General features: G+C 38.6%; 1 protein-coding gene across 2 annotated transcripts; it reads right to left on the bottom strand.

Annotated features, from left to right (window-relative positions):
• Positions 1 to 3,712: 3,712 nt before the first annotated feature.
• On the bottom strand, positions 3,713 to 18,203 carry stam2 (signal transducing adaptor molecule (SH3 domain and ITAM motif) 2). Of its 2 annotated transcripts, none has more exons than XM_085435184.1 (14): positions 18,044 to 18,203; positions 15,960 to 16,044; positions 15,732 to 15,807; positions 15,213 to 15,308; positions 14,882 to 15,028; positions 12,373 to 12,439; positions 11,928 to 12,126; positions 10,969 to 11,063; positions 10,770 to 10,852; positions 10,596 to 10,683; positions 10,422 to 10,476; positions 10,147 to 10,294; positions 8,133 to 8,311; positions 3,713 to 6,028 (listed from the first exon to the last, which is right to left on the bottom strand). In XM_085435184.1, exons 1-14 carry the CDS (start codon positions 18,081 to 18,083, stop codon positions 5,833 to 5,835), a joined length of 1,554 nt encoding a protein of 517 aa, XP_085291310.1. In that variant the 5' UTR covers positions 18,084 to 18,203; the 3' UTR covers positions 3,713 to 5,832. The 2 variants fall into 2 exon arrangements, with proteins under 2 accessions (XP_085291310.1, XP_085291311.1); XM_085435185.1 differs by having other exon boundaries at positions 3,713 to 6,025.
• Positions 18,204 to 18,594: the final 391 nt, after the last annotated feature.

Below are 18,594 nucleotides of genomic sequence, written 5' to 3'. Positions count from 1 at the left end.
AGTCTGGTTCGTCTACACGATAAATAAATGCTTTTGTAGTAAATGAAAGGAATCACAAATAAATAAATGTGCCGTAAACAGGTGCGGATCTAGAAGGGTGGCATGGGGTGGCAAGTGCCACCCTAAAATAATAATAATAATAATAATGGATTGGATTTATATAGCGCTTTTCAAGGCACCCAAAGCGCTTTACAATGCCACTATTCATTCACTCTCGCATTCACACACTGGTGGAGGCAAACTATGGTTGTAGCCACAGCTGCCCTGGGGAAGACTGACAGAAGCGAGGCTGCCATATCGCACCATCAGCCAGCGATGATCCCTTGCCACCCCAAGTGCCACCCTAGTTTTGCATATGACAGTGTTGTTTATTAAAATAAGATAGCATTAACAGTTTGAGCGTAGTTGCAGTCAACAGCGAATATAAATGCTAAAACTTAATATATTGCATAGTGTTCCCCCCCCCTGCACCATTAACAAATGGTTCAACCCATAGCAGGACCTGCTTTTTTCTTGTTTTCAGTAGCAAGCGATGTTTATGATCGTGCCAGAGCACATTTTGAACAACACCATGGGAATTTTGGATTTTACACAGGTGGTTGGATGTTAAACTCTGGAAATGGAAGGAAGATGAGTGTTATTAACCCTCTGTGGTCCACGGACACGCTGCACCTCCAAATCACATGACTGATATAAGCTGACATAGCAACAAGCTGCATTCAGCCCACTTTGAAAGTTCGGACTTCAAAGTTTTTTAATTTTAATTACAGGCCAGTAAATCCAGAGTTATGATAATATATATGAGCCACGCTTTTTTCTAAATACTGTCATCACGTTTGTGTGCGTGTGTTTTAAGCATTTTCTAAGGACAGCGCGAAAACAGTAAAGAAAGGAAAAAAGCCACCTCTTTCCTATCGGTGGAAAAATGTACCATGTTGCCCAATTTAAAAAAAAGTCAACACGTGGGATTTGGTTGTTTAGGAAGAGGGAAAAGTTTTAGGAGTGAAGGTAACAGCAGCGAGACAGAGCGAGCGAGTGAGAGAGAGAGAGAGAGAATTTTTGATGTGGGAGATTTGTGACGTTTAGTGTGGAGTGTATACTTAGTGTGTTGTGTTGTCTTGTGTAGTTGTTCTGTTATGTAGTCGTTTTGTTTTGTGTGTCAGTGAGGGCACTAATGAATGTCACAAAGGCACATTTGCAACGTAAACACTGTTACTAAGTAGAAAACCAGCGGAGTGATACACCTCCTGTTGTCAGGCCTGCAGGTTTATCCCTGTGCTCTTCTGTCTTTTGGTGGACAAACTTTTTTTTTTTTTACTGACACACATCATTTGTGGGGCATCTTATTGCGACACCTGATTGTTCTCTCATTTTAGTTTCAGTAATATTTTTAAATGGTTGTACAAAATGAAAAAAACGGCAGGTGTATTGGCTGCATTTTTAGATAAATAGTTGTATATGTTTACAAAATGTACAATTTATATTTGCATTTCAAGTTATAAAAATTTACTCAACATGTCTGTGTTTTTTTTTTTTTTACAGTAAAAAATACTACTAGGAGCTTAAGTTCTTTGTGTGATTTCAGATCAGTAATACTAATGCAGTATGTCAGTCAAAACAACTACATTCAGTTGAGCTGAATGTAGTTGTTTTTTGCCTGTAAAAAGGCAATTACAAGAAAATGGAACAAGATAGACCCACCATCACAGGACGAATGGATCAAAATTATAGATGAAATACAAACTATGGAACAATTGACCTACAGAATAAGAACTCAGGAAGATCAATACCATAAAAAGTGGGAGAAATGGACTGAGTACATAAACCCAACAGGTTAAAGACCAACATATTGATAATGAGAAATGATCAAACTGTAGAAACAAGGAGATCCAACATGTTTTTTTGTTATCCTACCTGTTGTATTTATCTTTTTGTTGTTGTTGTTGTTGTTTTGTTGTTACCCCCCTACCCCATGTATAATGTTTAAAGAAAAACAATAAAAAGAAAGTAAAATAAATAAATAAATAAATTCAGTTGAAAAGAGTTCTGAAAAGAAAAAATAAAATTAAACAATCTGAGGGTGAAATACAAACGTAAACTCAAAAGGAGTCAAAAATGGCCGGTTGTATTTTAGACCTCAGTGGGTTAATCCAACAAATCATGAAAAATTAGGTTTACATTTTTGTTCATGACAGTGCAGATTTCTGACATTTTGTGTAATTTAAGCTGTAACAATGTGATTGTTTTATAACAAAAAACAGTGAAACTTAAGTTAGACTTGTGTTTGTAAATGAAGCACCTCATGTTGTGTAACTTTCTGGATTTTATACTTATTGGCTACATATTTATTTATCATACAGGCTATACAGTACATAAGGTCAAAACTCACATGTTTTATGTAACTAAAGTGTGTAATTATGTGGACAACAGCCAATAATTAAGTTATAGACTTTATTTATATGAAAAACTTGTATACTTACTGCATTTGAATCATTTTAACCATATGTAACCACCTGCATGAGTGGGGTTTTGTTTTTTTTGGGGGGGGGGGGGGTTCGATTTAGCCACCCCATTTGATTTCTTTGCCACCCTCATGCCACCCTAAGAAAATTTCTCAAGATCCGCCCCTGGCCGTAAATTACTGTTCAGACTCTCTTGCAAGTCCAAAATCTATGCCCTCCTTCACATTATTTCAAAGCTGTTCAGTGGGCCGGATTTGAATCTTTGCTGACCGATCCTGGTCCCTAGGCCTTATGTTTCACACCACTGCTCTACAGATTTAATTTCACTCTGATTTCTCAGATTGGTCCATACTTTGATGCCAGGTTCTTTATCAACTTTTCAGAAGCTTGCGTTTTACAAATGGTCATTTTTGTGATCTATCTGACCCACAGACAAGCAACAAAATGAAGGTGGCTGCAGTAAAGTACTGATAGAGCACCCTCATAAGGTATATAAAACCACAGTATCCTCCATAAAGATCGACCACGGTCCTACTTATTATTTATTCTTATTTACCGTTTATTATGGCACACTGCTAGAATGACTCAGTCATGAATATTCAAGTGCGTTTTCTCCAAATGTTTTCATGAGAAGTGGTAACTGTAAACAGGTAAAATTATATGCTAAACTAAAATATTCCAATAAACACATTTGCAGCCCTACGTAATCACTTTCCACCAGTTTCGTGCCGCATTCTTCACTTAAAAACAGGCCAATTTTCAACTCAAAAATATCTCACGAGGACAAACAACAGATGAGGGAATCTTCTCAACCATCCTCAGCAGACCAAGGCACCAGCTGTGCTGTTTTCAGACAATCTCGAAAACATTTATTCACACTCCCACGTATCCTGGAAGAGCAGGCAAGAATCTGACTTTGCAACTGAAGAACAGTTTTACCTGCACTTTGCTACCCATAACCATCTCTAGCATTCACATAACCTCCAGTGTATCCAATAGAAAGAAAAAAAGAAGCTATAAAAAGGCCAAGTGCAATTAATAAATCATGTCTTCTGGGTAGAGCATATTATTGGATTGTACGTGTCATGCAGATGAGGATGTGTGCAGGGAATAGCAGAGGCTAATTACTGTAGGTGGACAGTTTCTATTTTAATCACCCTTCTCTTAATTGTACAAATGTAATTACTTCAACAGCTTCAGAGGAATCGGCGCTAAAAGAACAAAATCAACTTCCACACACGCCGTTTCTCTTATTTCAAAGTATATTTATTGAAGAATATTATACAGTTTGCTCTGTTACAAAAGCAGTTTTAAAATCCTGGATGACACAACGTTTCCTGGGATATTTCAAATATAAACAATTATACACGTCCAGAGGATTCAGAGACAGAAGTCGCTTCCCAACGTTGTGTTTGATTTCTACAGAAGAACAAGGCATTCAGTGGTAAAATAAAATGTTTACAAAGCTAAGGTGCAATGCCAAAGTCACTGACAAATCCAGATATTTTACATCTAATATACACTGCCTTTAACATTAGAGGTGCTTAACAGAAATTGAGTTCTGGCTAAAGTTAGAAGTGTGGAGTTACTGCAGCAGCCCAAAAGACTGTATGAGAGCTCTTAATTTAAGTGGAGGGAAAAACATCTATTTCTTCAGTTTGACTAAAGATTTTTTTGTGTATTTAAAAAAATGTTGTTGTTTACATTTTGCCAAGAAAATAAAAGTAAAAGCAGAAGCCCAGTAAAAATAATTACCCACTTTTTTCATGTCTCCACACATATATATATATATATATATATATATATATATATATATATATATATATATATATATATATCAAAGTACAGGCAATGCTGATGACAATTATGACGTTTTAGTACATACACATTAAAGAATGTGCTGTGGATTTGCATAAAACATAGAAGAGACAGAATGATGTTAGAACCATGAAGAGATGCAGCATTTTACCAGACTACCAAACCCATTCAGACGTTTATCTATTATCCATTCACCCAAACCTTTGAAAATCAGTGTCGCTTTACATTGACAACGAACCTCTTCTTGGGAAAGTATTCAAACACACACAAACATGGAGAAAAAAAAACAAATGTGCACACACACATAATTAAATATGTCAAATGTAATCATAGAATGCACAAGGCAAAGAGTCTATGGGAACGTCATTTCTGAATTATTTACAATGTTAACATATCTGACAATTGAGAAATAGAGTTTGCACTTCTAAATTCTGTTAGAGACACTGATCAGCTACAGCGTTGGTGGCTGGTGATGAGAACAGTGAAATGGGAGATCTGGCCTTTTAAGTACCTGCACATGTTTGTGCTGAAGAGAGCACCTGAGCTGGAACTCACGAATTCAGTCTTTGCAGATGAATAAACTACATCAGCTGAGTGTTGCAATCAAGATGATGATCAGGATAAACGGCTCATACCTTCATATGAATCCACTTGCAGACTTAAACAAGAAAAACAAACAAACCAGTAACTGTTCCATTTTCCTTGCCTACATTACAACATATGATTGTGTTTTTATTCACATTTACTCTACATGCTTGCAGGCTGTTTAATTTTTTTGCTGGCTTTCTCAGCGATCCCTCTCAGGAAAGAGATTTTGATAGCCACACTTGTGCACAAGACTTGGACGCTGCTTGCATTTCACTCTCAGAGCTACAAGGAATACTTTACTCGATTTTATTCCAACTTGAGCACGTTATCGCACCGTCGATGTATTAGGCTTTAAGGGCTGCCAAAATGCTGCGTCTGCAGACAAGGTTGTGTGAACAGATCATACACAAAGAAGAAAATAACATTTTATCTCATCTAGGCTAGTGTGGACTAATCCTCTTTAACCAATAAGAAGACTCGCAGTTCAATTCCGAAACAGCATGGTGTTGATGTATTATTTGTAATATGCTAATTTCCTAAACAAATTAGACAATGACGGCTTGTTGCATGGTCCTGTACAGCAAAACCAACTCTTCTTCGTGCCGACTGATGATGTTTGAGAAAACCAGCATTGCTTTGAGTCACCCATGATAAACGAGGAGACTAAGAAAACTCTCGGTGCCGTGTTAAGCCTCACATACAGTAGCCGAGTTTTGACTTGGATGCATAGCAGACCTGCGTTACATACACGCATCAGTTATTTCAGCTTTCCAGGGGGTGTCCTGTTCGGCTTGACAGGCACAAAAAAACTAAACAAAACAAAAAACAAAAACAAAAAGCCAAAGGAATTTTCCTAAAGCAATAACCTGACACACACATGCGTGCTAGGTAAACCAAATGAACACACAACTAGCAACTGAAATATCTGAAGGGTGCATCTTCTCAGGTCTGCCCTGTGTTAGTTTTACAGAAGAGGCTGCTGATAATATGCTGCCTGCTGCTGCTGCTGCTGAGGAGCCTGGTGAGGGGGAGCTGCTACAGGATAGGACACAGGAGGCATGCTGGAGTTGTGGTAGGCTGACATATCCATGGTCATGCCTGCCTGAGGTGGGTAAGGAGCTCCTGTGGCTTGGCTCATGTACGGAGCGTTCAAACCACTGCTGTGAAATAAATCCACAAGTGACATTTAGGTCAACAAATTCATGAATCTATCATTTCAATACATCCTCTAGAGAAATATGATTGGTAGGTAATATGATTTTGTTAGTAGTGATCAAATTCGGTTTTCTAAAAGAGTGTTTCCATAGTAACACATTGGTGTGAAAAAGTGTTTTTCCTCTTCCTGATTTCCTGTTTTTTTTTGTGTGTGTATTTGTCACACTTAAATGTTTCAGATCATCAAACAAATTTAAATATTAGATAAAGATAACACAAGTAAACACAAAATGCAGTTTCTAAATTAAAGTGTTTATGAACACCCAGGCCTGATTGCTGCTACACCTTTCCTCAATGAAGAAATCACTTAAATAGGACCTGCCCGATCAAAGCGGAGTAGACCAAAAGATCCTCAAAAGCTAGACATCATGCCACGATCCAATAAGAACAACATAATCTCAGTCTACAAAAGGTTACAGAGACATTTCTAAAGCTGTGGGACTCCAGCAAACCACAGTGAGAGTCATTATCCACAAATTGCGAAAACATGGAACAGCGGTGAAACTTCCCAGGAGGTACCGGCTGACCAAAATTACCCCAAGAGCGCAGTGACGACTCAGCCAAGAGATCACAGCAGACCCCTGAACAACATCCAAAGAACTGCATGCCTGCAAGTTCATGACTCCACCATAATAAAGAGACTGGGCAAAAATGGCCTGCAAACCACTGCTGAGCCAAAGGAACCTAAAGGCTCGTCTCAGGTTTGACAGAAAAGATAAAGACTTGGGGATTTTGATGATCCCCAAAGACTTCTAATAAAATACTCCGTTGACTGGCGAGACAAAAGATGAACTTTTTGGAAGGTGTGTGTCCCGTTACATCTGGCGTGAAAGTAATACAGCATTTCAGAAAAGGAACATCATACAGTAAAATATGGAGGTGGTAGTGTCATGGTCTGGGGCTGTTTAGTGCCTCAGGACCTGGAAGACTAGAAAACACCCTGAAGAGAATGTTCAGCCATCTGTTTGTGATCTCAGGCTGAAGCTCACTTGGGTTCTGCAGCAGGACAATGACCCAAAACAAACCAGCAAGCCCACCTCTGCATGGATTACGAAAACAAAATGAAGACTTGGATTTAGGTCAGGATTTAAGTCCTCACCTGAATCTGATTGAGATGCTGTGGCATGACCTCAAAAACGTGGTTCATGCTGAATTACAACAATTCCGCAAAGATGAATGGGCTAAAATTTCTCCATGGGGCTGTAAAACCGCTAATGGTGGCCCAACCCGTTATTAGGATTAGGGGGCAATCACTTTTTCACACAGGGTCATCATAACTTTGTTCAAGTTCAAGTTCAACTTTATTGTCACTTCAACCATATACAGTTTAAAAATACACAGTGAGGCGAAACAGCGTTCCTCCAGGAACCAAGGTGCTACAAGACAAGTTAGTGCAAAAAAAATAATAATATATAATATATCTAGTAATAATATTGTGCAAAAGAGCATTTACAGGTTGGTGTGTGCGATGGTTTGGTGGTGTAGGTCAGTGTGTTTGCGCTTGTGTTGGTTAGTCAGTCCAGTCTCAATGTTTTGAGGTATTTGAGTTAAGCTGAGTGATAATGTTAGTGTATGTGTGTGTGTGCGTGTTTATCAGTCAGTCCCTTTTTGCTGAGGAGACGGATGGCTTGTGGAAAAAAGCTGTTGCACAGTCTGGATGTGCGTGCCCGAATGCTTCGGTACTGTTTTTTTCCCCCTTAATAATAAACACCATCATTTAGAAACTCCATTGTGTTTACTTATGTTATCTTTGTTTAAATGTAAATTTGTTTGATGATCTGAAACATTTAAGTGTGACAAACATACAAGAGAAAGGAAATCAGGAAGAGGGCAAACGCTTCTTCACACCACTGTATATTTATGAGAGAAGAAAAGCGTATCACAAGTTTTTGTTATTTTCCCTTGTGATGTGACGGCTATGTCAGTGACAATTACACTGTTCATTATGATGTACAAATTAAAATGTTTTTGGTGATTTGGAGACACATCAAGTGATTAAAAATCTGACTTTCAACGTCCTCGTTAAAAGGGTGGAGGTGTTATTCTTACCTCATGTAGGGCGGCTGAGCAGTTTGGCTGTTGGGTAAGGTGTTGGGTGGAGCTGAGACATTTGGCGGTAGTGAGTGTAGAGGTCCAGGCTGGTCGCTGGGCAGATTGTAGGGCTGTGCAGAGGGGATCTGAGGCATGGATGGGGGAAGATAAGGGGGTGCCGCTGGTCCAAGGTAGCCCTGAGAAGAGCAGGAGAGGAGCGTGCTGATAAGTGAATGCACTGAAAGGATGTAACAGAGTTTGGCAGTGAACTTATTTCCCAGTAAATATAGAACAGAGCCAGAAAAACTGGTTGACCACTCCCAGCAGGTGCTGCTTGGTTTGTTTTGGCGTTTATACTGACCTGTTACTACACCTATGCTGCAGCTGCCGGCACGCTACGATACTGCGGTTTGTAGTATTTATTAGTGAATATTTAACAGTTTATAAATTGTAACATCCAAATCTAAGCCACCAGACATGAGGAAGGTAAATTAGGAGAAGGGTTGCTCACAATGCATTCATATCTACATGTAAATTAGATTTTCCAGTTTTATCTTGTGTTGGTAACTCATTTGAACTGGCCACCTCCTGACTGTCACAGTGCTAACAGTTCTCCCTTTGCCTATTTAGTATAACACGTGGTTAATATGGGTAGCTTATTTTTTTAAATAAACAGCTAGTTCTCGCAATATGCTTACTGTAGAGTTAGTAGTGTTAGTGTGATGGGTATAAAGCAGTCTTGTAACACATTCCTATTGCTCTGGTTGCATTTTGTTTAAACAGACAGCTGAAAAATTGGCATGAGTTAGTCCTCGACTAGCCCTGTTTAAGTCAACTTGTAGTCATTTAGATCTTTCAGACCACTAACCACCCCCCCAAAAGAAAAAGAAAATCCTTCATGTTATATAAACTGATGCTGTGTTGTTTTTGCTCCAACCAAAACCTATAGCAGTGTGATTATGGGACATCTGTACCTAGAAATCTGTATAAGCTACTTGAAATTAATGCAAACAAATTACAAATGAAGAGAACTGCGCAAGAATTGTATAATCCAAATCTCTATGATGACAATTTCCTTATCTTTTGAATTTATTCAAGACATATAATGAAGCTATTTTTAGTTTCACCACCCTTTAAGCTCTAGTTGGAGACTGCTACATCCAGAAACTACAACCTTCATTGTCTGAGATGCTACAAACATCCTCAGTCAGTAGCAGGTCACCAGCAGCTGCCCCAAATAATGAGATTTGGTGAGCTATGTTACACAAATAGCCAGCCTCTAGAGAAACGTGCACCAACAGAGATATTCAAAGAACAAATACCAATAATATAAAAAACAGTTATACAATTACAAATTAAATAATATTGGAAAACAGAGTTGAGTTTACATAATCTTCAGACAGAAGACCTGCTGTGTTCAGTCTTTATTCAGCATACAGAAATGATGCTGATAAAACACTCGTTTTAAATTATTAACAGTTTCAGAATTTTTTGTCATTTTAAATTTTTGTTTTTAACCAAGTCCCCGTTACTGCAGGTGCAATAAAATCCTGACAGTTGGAAAAAGGAAAATAATAAGTTGCAAGGAGCTCTGGTGTTTGCCTGCTATGCGAAGTGGACAGTTTTCTAAATCTCCAGGGAAAGACTGTGACATTAATCACCACCAAGAAAACAGCATCTGCTGAGAAAGCTCCGGCGGCCTGTGACGCTCTCCAGGGAAGAAAAAAAAAAAAATGCTGACTGAATATCAAGCCATCAGGACTAGTCTAAGATTAGTAACTAGTTTAGAGGCAAAACATGTGTGAATGAGACATGTTAGAGACATCCTTAAAACATGCATGATTGAGCTCTGCGTCCTGCTGATTCTCCATATGTTTACATACACAAACAATATTTTGCCAACAGCCATTGTTTATTTTTTCTATTCGGCTTGCTATCTAAACATCACGGATGTATACAAGGTTTCAGCTTCGACGTCATTTACGACTGAGAGTCACTCTTAGCAATCAGAGCCACGTAAGACTATTCTGACCTGCATGCCCACAGCAGAGCTGGCTGGAGGATACTGTGACTGCATCTTGGAGTAGGCCGAGTAGTATGGAGCCTCATTCATGAGCTTGTTGTAAAGCTCCAGTGCCTCCAAAACCTTCACATTCAACTCTGATAACTCTGAGTGATTCCTGCAACACACACAAACAAACATTAGTCCCAAGTACTGGATGAAGAACCTTTTGCATTTGCTATGCATATCGTGATTATGATCAATCTGATTAATAATAGAGAAATGTTATATAATTAACACATTACCTGTCAATCTCCTGCAGCTTCTCATCAATCAGTGGGTTCATCTGTGCACATGCACCTGTTTACATCCACGGAGAGAAAAGGAGAAATGAGGTTAGAAAGCAAAAGCACGGCTCACACTGACTGCAGCTGACAGCGACAGTTTGACTAGATTTAGAGTGGCATTAAAGTTTTTACCCTCCAGCTGGATCAGCTCTAGGGAGTCAGGAGTGGAATCTGCAGGATCTGTATTCTGCAGCAGTGCCAGCGTTCGGTCCATCTTTGTCTGCAGAAAGACGTGAGCGGATACGTGTTGGTAAAATAACTGAGAGATGGATTTGCAAATGAAGAATCGCTGAGGAAATGTGCTACCTCGTCAATGAAGACGGGCTCAGGCTCTATTTTGGTTTCCAGGCTTGTCTCTTCTGGAGTCGCCGGGTTATCAACATAAGTAACTATGAAAGAAAAAGTTCAATTACATTAGCAGCTCTAGAAATAATTTGATTAGAAATAAAATCAATATGCTCAACAGGAGGTACAAACAAGAGTCTGTCCTTAAGGAGCTACCAACCTGGCTCTGGCTCTGCATTCAGATTGGTTGTGACAAAGTTGGAGGGGAAAAGCCCAACTCCTCTGTGGTTCTCTCCTTTCCACCAGTTTGGATCACTGTAAACGGAAACATAAAACCAAAGTCAAAGAGCAGCTGAGAGAAAGCCATACTTAGCGTCTGGCTAAGCTTCATACCAGTCAAAACCATTACAACAAGAAGTCTAAAAATTCTCGCCCTGATGTGGTCTTTGGCAGCTCCAGAAAAGGCGGTTATGGTGAGTTTTCAGAGCTCTTGGTATGAAAAAGTATTTTGACGTTTGCCTAGTTTTACTTGCAGAACAGAATTTACAGATCATTTAAGTCCTAAAAATAATATCTCATATTAAAAATATTCACACTTCTGGATGAATCTCCAACAGGCAAACAAACCTTGTAACATTATTATCACTGACAGATGTTACTATTGCACTGCATGTACTTTGAACCACACTGATTAAATTTCTGTTTCAAAACAGTTAATGAGCATGGAGGAGTGGTTACCGCCATGTCATAATAACTTATCAAAGGTTAGTTTTTGACATCAGATCATTTCATTTATATATTATTTTTATATTTTATTTAGACATTACATCAATTTTTGGGTTATTACTGAAATTACAAGGCAGGGATGGTATTTATATTCAACATCCATGAAGATATAGCAACATGACTGTCTGATCTTAAAGGTCGTGCATACTCTGGGACTTTCAGTGGTAAAGTATAGATCAAAGCTAATGGCTGAATGCGCCCTCTAACCTGACAGACCTGTCCCCTTCTCTGGATAATGAACATTTTCAGTTTTAGCTACGTAAACAACTCATCTGCAGTAAACTCATTTTTGCACATCCAGATCTTCATTCAATGTCGGTAAAACGGTGCTATCTATTGGTTGGGAGGATATAGCAGAGCTGATTCATGACAGGAAGTGTTATAAAATATTACCTGTCATCCAACACTAGGATAAGTTCTCCAGCTTTGAAGGTCAGCTCGTTGTCTTCAGCTGCTTCAAAGTCGTACAGCGCACGCACCTTCCGAGCCTCCTGCCCCCCACTGCCATTAGTATAGTTTGGAGGGTCAGAGGTCATGGTCATGGGGCGTGTCTCTGCCTGCTGCTTCTGCTCCTGTAAGGACAGCTCGATAGCTGAAGAAAATAAACAAGAGAAGTGGAAATGAAGAAAGGGTATTCAGCACAGACAGACTTGGCACACATTCCAGATTCATTTAATTTTCAAAATGCAAATGGCTCTAAGGCAGGTGCTCCAATCACATTTTCAGCCACGGAGAATCAATTTAAAGGTTTTCACATGTATTTTTATCAGATTACTTTCTATGAAATCTGTGTAGAGCTTTTGGATTTAAAAAAATGAATGGAATACACTAACTTTACCTTTGGCAAGATCGTCATCATCCACTGGTTTGCTTGCAGTTGATGGGTTGGCCTTTGTGCTGGAACCCTGTGGTCAGTATAGAAAGACAAGGTCAGATCAGAGTGCAGAATAAGTGCACCTGAGGGAGAATGAAGCACAAAGACTTTAAATGAAAAACCAAAATGTTTTTAAAAACACGGTGCCACCTGGAGTTCATGCTGGGTATCACATATTGTTCAGAAATGTGTCTCTAGCCTTTAGACACAAATACTCCCAGGAGCAGTCTCGTTAATTATTTTATGTCCAGAAGCTAAACAATAGAAACGGGAAAAATGAAAACCGGTTCATTACAGCTTGAGTTTGTGCGGCCAAATCCAAACTGACAATAAGTAAATAAATAAACAGGTAAACGCTGCCACAGCTTGAGTCACGCTGCCTGCTGCTTTTTTCCCCTTAGCTGACAGAGATTAAATGTCATACCTGCTGCCACATGAGCCACCTGCTCTCCACTGAGGCACATTTGCCAGCCTATCCCGAAAAAGGAAATGCAGCGCACCATCATCAGAGCCAAATGGAGCACAGCCAGTGATAACAAAGCCAGGATGAGAAAGCAAATAAAATCGAAGGGATTTTAGACTACTGATATTAGGGCTGCAGCTATCAACTACTTCAGTATGTTTCATCCATGATGAACAACAAAAAACAAACAAACAAACCCTTTGTATTTACGTGTCATACTCAATTTTATTTTTTAAAGAAAACATTTTCCTAAATGCAAAGATATCTCTAAATCTCAAGTAGAGTCAAAGCCATAACATTTACCTTTACTCTGTCTTCCTCAAAGGCTTTATGAGTTTGTGTACATGTGTTTCTGCTTGTTTACGTTTGCAGTGAATGAGAGTTTGTGTCTTTACAGACACAAACTCTCATTCACTGCAAACTTTAGAGCAGAATGTGGTGGCTTCTATGAAGAGAAGTGAGCATATCAGCATTCTGATGTTTGCCCTCTGCTTTGTTGCACAGTTTTTGAGCTCCTGAAAACAAGACGTTATGATGGTGTAGACGTTAATTAATATTAACAATAATTCACTGTCCAACCTAACAACCCTCAGATCAGTGGCTCAGAGTTTTACTGGGCCATGTATATTTTTATAGGCTTGGAAAAAAAGATGTAATTTTTTTTTTTTTTTAAATATTAACGCACCCCCCCCCCCCCCCCCAAAAAAAACAGTATTTTACATCATTTCAATTTCAAATCTCAAAAATTGTATGAAAATCTTAATAAATAATAAACATGGTCTAGTACACCTCATGTCCCCCTTTAGACTCACCCCTGTAAAATGGGACGGCTGCTCAGCAAGCTGTATAATTTAAACATGTTTCAGACTAAGTTAACAGTTCAACTGCATGTGCTCGTCGCAGTGTGTAAACAGACTCTGGCTCCACATTAAACTGCACCAGCTTCATCATCACTGCTGCTGTTGTGTTATCAGTGCGCGTGCGCTTAATATCAAACTTTTTATTCACACGCTGCTCCTTAAAAAAGTTTGTATTGCAGGTCTGCTTGTAGTCTTATGGCGTTTCCATTGTAACAATGGTGCGCCACAGAGCCGTGCCTTAAACCAACCATCGAAGCAAAGAATGTGTGTCGAGAATTTTTTTTCATCAAATTATTCGAAATACTTAAATCAGCGCAGCCCTAACTCACATCACTGCCATTCGTTGTTTATTATTTAATGCTCTGAGTTGTCTATTGTGCGGAAAAGGATGTGTTGCACATTTACATTTCTACTGAAGGCTACAATAGTTATCCCCTCAGTGGCAGCTTTATTAGCGTTAAAGTCTTCAAGTATGTCAGATGCTTTATGAGAAACTGATGTCAAAGTCCAGTTTTATCTGTGGCACATACAGATTTGTTGCGTAACAAAAAACACACACACATTAAGCAGCAGAACAGAAACTAGAAAGCAGCTCTTACCATTACCAAGTCAGACTCTATGACATAAACCTCCAAAGAATTATGTGAAATATGTGAAGAGGAAATTCCACTCTAAGCTCCTCTCATATATACACTCTCCAAAACAGACAAACTCCACCCAGCCTGAACCTTCACAATCACTACACTAGCCTGAGGTCAAATCATGGCTACAATTCCAGCCTCAGCACGCTAGTGAACCCTACTGGATGTGGGATGTATATTACTAGCTTAAAAGAAGAAACTATTTCCAAGTAGAAAAAAGAAGGTAGATTGTGTGGTCACTATAAAACACAATGTAAAATGTTTATATTGTGATGTGAAATATTGTTTAACAGAACATCAGCTTATGTAAAATCTGATACTTTACAAAAAGAGGCCTTTATTTATGCTGCAAATACAGTATACTTACACTTTGTTTATCTGTTATACTGGCATCAAGTATGACAAAGAATTATAAAATAAAAACTCAGTTGCAGCTGCTGCAAAGTAAAGACTGTATAAGACTTCTAAATGACTTTGTTACATTTCTCAGAATCATCATGTCAATATACCTGTGAGGATGGGGATGGGAAGCTGACACCCTCCTCTTTCAGAGACTTGATGGTGGCCCCAATCAGGCTCAACTGTGGATCTTTCTGAAAGTCCTCTGCCCACTCAACCATCAGAGCCTTTAGCTTTTCACATACCTTAGGGTGTGCCTAAAGAAGACATGAAAACAAACAGCTATGGAGTCTGGCATTGGTTAAGATTTTAACTGTAACATTAAACTTAAAGTTCCTCTGAGTTTGAAGGACTACATGGACAAGAAATTCTCTGGATAAGATTCCACCCCAAAAAAGGAAGAAAAAAAAAAAGAAACGCAAACCAGGTAAGTTTTCATACCTTGTTAAGAATGCTCTTCACTTCACTGGAAAACTCCCTTGAGCAGATTTCCAGGTGGAATATTTTGCCACAGTTTGATACACAAGCACCCAGCAACTGCAAGCCAAGACAGTGAAATAAGTATCGCAGTAAAAAGACAGCCACTCATTATTTACAGCACATTTTAACAGCAGGTGAGTTTAGAGGTGGGATTTGATGACAACAGTCTGAAATTATCTCAGTAATTTAAAGACAGAAATCTAAGAATAGAGCAGGTCATGTGACAGTATTAGCTCACAATGACTCAGACAAACAGGTCTCACAGTCCTCATTTCATTTAAATAATACTGGCGTGGAAAGGGTCTACTTTCCTGTATCCTTTTAAAGGAAATGGGTTTGCAGCCCAAATGCCAGTAAACTGTACTTCTAACCCCAAAACTAGAGAGGTGTTTGACCCAATCTATTGATTTATTAAACATTTGCAGTTATTTGTAATGGCATTTTTATACAATAAATTAAATAGTAAAGCAACAAACTTACATTAAGAGCCTGCATCGCCACATGAGGCACTTTGTGGTTGACTCTCTTCATAATGGATCTTAAGCTGTCCTTTGGTCTGCAACAGAAGGGAACACAGCCTGTGGATTGGGGGTACTGCTGATGTCGTCAAGTATGAAACACTTTCAAATTAAGTGTCCGGGGCCACTGGGCTGCTCAAATCAAAATGTGCCATTAATATTCAACGGAAGATGGCTCTTTCAAGCTTACCCATTGGCTGTTGTTCCAATCTTATCACAGATGTCCATGATAAGTGCCCAGTCATCTGTTGTGTTGTTTTCATTGGTTGCCTTCTCTGGAAATATGTAAAATGCGGATTTAGTGCATATGCTCCAGTGAGAAAATAACTCCAATGGCATTGTGGCTGCTTATCTCCAAAGAAAATGTGGGAAGACATGCCAAATGCATGGTGTAATATAAAAATGAGCCGCAAGCCCTTAACTGGCACATTGTACATCTAATTTATGTTATACTGTCACCTATCGAACTCAAAATGAGAGTGGAAGAGTTCTATAAGCCAACTACATGTTGCTGTTTTTATTGTGCAACCTGTTCCTAACGGCCTATTGTGACAAGACACTTAGAAATCCCATGTAAATATTTAAGTACTTTAAACTGTGACCCGTTCAGCAGCTGACAAGCTAAAAGAAAAGCCTCATTAACAACTGAACTGCATTATCTTCTGAGTTAAAAGAAAAATCACAACATAAACTATATTGATGTTAAGTGGTGTTCTGACATGCAAAGTGACCTGCCACTGTTTCATAATATTCTGGTAGCAAATTACTTGTATGACGTTTCCGACTCATAGTGTCACTCCCATGACTCTCTAGTGCAATAGTGCTCTATTGTATGGTCATACAAGGACTATAGTGTTGCACAGTCAGATAAAGCTGTTCAGCCAGGAAGTGTCTATGAAAATTTACATAGGATAAGCCTAGGAAAACACATAGGATAGCTGACAAATTAAAGGGAAACACGATATAAAATGTCTTAGAAAGGTGCTGGGTCATTAGAAAGGCTTGGCATGGATTTTCCAAGACTCTAGACCTCAACTACAGGAAAACAACACCCTTTAAAAATAAATAAATAAATAACATACATATCCCCTTATTTTATGTTTAAAAAATGGTGGTAGAAAGTGAGGTTTAACACACTGGTCCAAAATCTTCCATAAATGTTCAACTGGGTTAGGAGCTCACGAGTGTGAAGTCCATATTATTTAACTCATATACCTTATAGATAACCCGTTTGTCATGTGGGAAGAGACTATTCATCAGAACAGGAAGGTCATAGGACATCAGCGATTATTGCGAACAACTTACATTTGTTTTCACTGACAGTTCTCGCTAAAGGGACATGCTGACCCAAACAATGCCAGCAGAAGACTGCCACAATATGTTAAATCAGCAGGATTATCGCCATGCTGGGGTGAAACATTCAGAGTTTTCCTTTAATTTTACACCCATCTGAATACAGACAGATAACAACCAAACCCGAAAGGCCAGAGAGTGATTGATTAATTAGTCTTGACCAAGCTTTTCTAATTAATCATCAGCCGGAGAGAAAAAAGGTTTCAACAACTGTAATCATTAATGACTCATTACTATATTATTTTCACATTTAACTATCCAATGACGTATCAACTCCAAATACTGAAAACAGGCATCACTAACAATTGCAGCCCACGGACACATCTTCAATCCACTTCTTTTTTTGTCTAACCAATACACCAAAATGTAAACCTCATTTAGTTTCTACATAAAACAAAGGAAAACACCAAATCCTCCCAAGTGAGACGTCAAGTGAACCGCAATGGGGATTTCACTGTTTTCGAGCATCAACAAAGTATACGCTTCAACGAAAACAGAAAAAAGATAAAGGAGATTTAAACGAATGGTATTTGTGTGATAAAGTAGATAAAAATAGAACCATAAACGTATTTTGAGTTGATTTGGGATCAGCTGATCTTGTAATGGCGGTTATCCTGTGAGTTTATATGAATCACCAAGTTTTTTTTCTTACAAAGCAATCGCTGATACTAACAAATGAACTGGAAACTTAATAAAAGAGGTCGACAACACATCGATATGTCAGGTACAAACTAGCAAAGGCTAGCAGGACTGGTATATGGTGTTGTAACAAAAATTGGCAGCCCTAAAGTAACTTATCACGTAGCGCTAGCGAATAAACAACTCGAGCTAAGCTAGCATTAGCCTCTAGTGTGACTGGCCCTATCGTTAGCTTCTGGCTGTGACACACTCAAAGGGCCAAAGAGACAACAATTCACTTACCAACATCTTGGTCAAATGGATTTTGGGAAAATAAAGGCATGTTAACTATTTATAAAGAGGCAGACTTTGTGATGAAAAAAAGTACGTGCGTTCTTCAAGCTAAACCTAAACAAATATCGCTTCCTCGTCCATCTAACTCTCACCAGTTGCTCTTCCGGAAATTTGGCTGTCTCCAATAATGCCTGTTTACAAAAAACAAAAATAAGAAATAAAAATACTAAGCAACTGAGTCTGTAGCACCTTTTCCTTTAATTGTGGTTTTTTTTTTTTTTTTTTTTTTTTTACATTTTTACTTAGTGGAAATATAGCGCTGTGGCATTACATATACTTAAGCAATTAAGGGTGACACCTTTTTTATGGTTAAAGAGAAACACTGGCATCTAGTGGGGTAATAATGGATGTGGGCTCAGCATTGTTGCCCCAATGATACATCCACAAAGTATTAGCTTTTAGGTAAATAAATTATTATATATCACCACAATTTTTCTACACGGGTCCTCATATTTATTTAAAAATTCAACAGTGCAGTGATCCTTAGCAAAAAGGGGAAA

The sequence above is a fragment of the Copadichromis virginalis genome, linkage group LG16 (genome assembly GCF_057382275.1).
Source record: "Copadichromis virginalis isolate Kocher_CV1m ecotype Utaka linkage group LG16, C_Virginalis_male_GT1.1, whole genome shotgun sequence".
Taxonomy (NCBI): domain Eukaryota; kingdom Metazoa; phylum Chordata; class Actinopteri; order Cichliformes; family Cichlidae; genus Copadichromis; species Copadichromis virginalis.
Note: the sequence above shows the minus strand (reverse complement) of the source record. Positions and strands in the feature narration are given on the sequence as shown.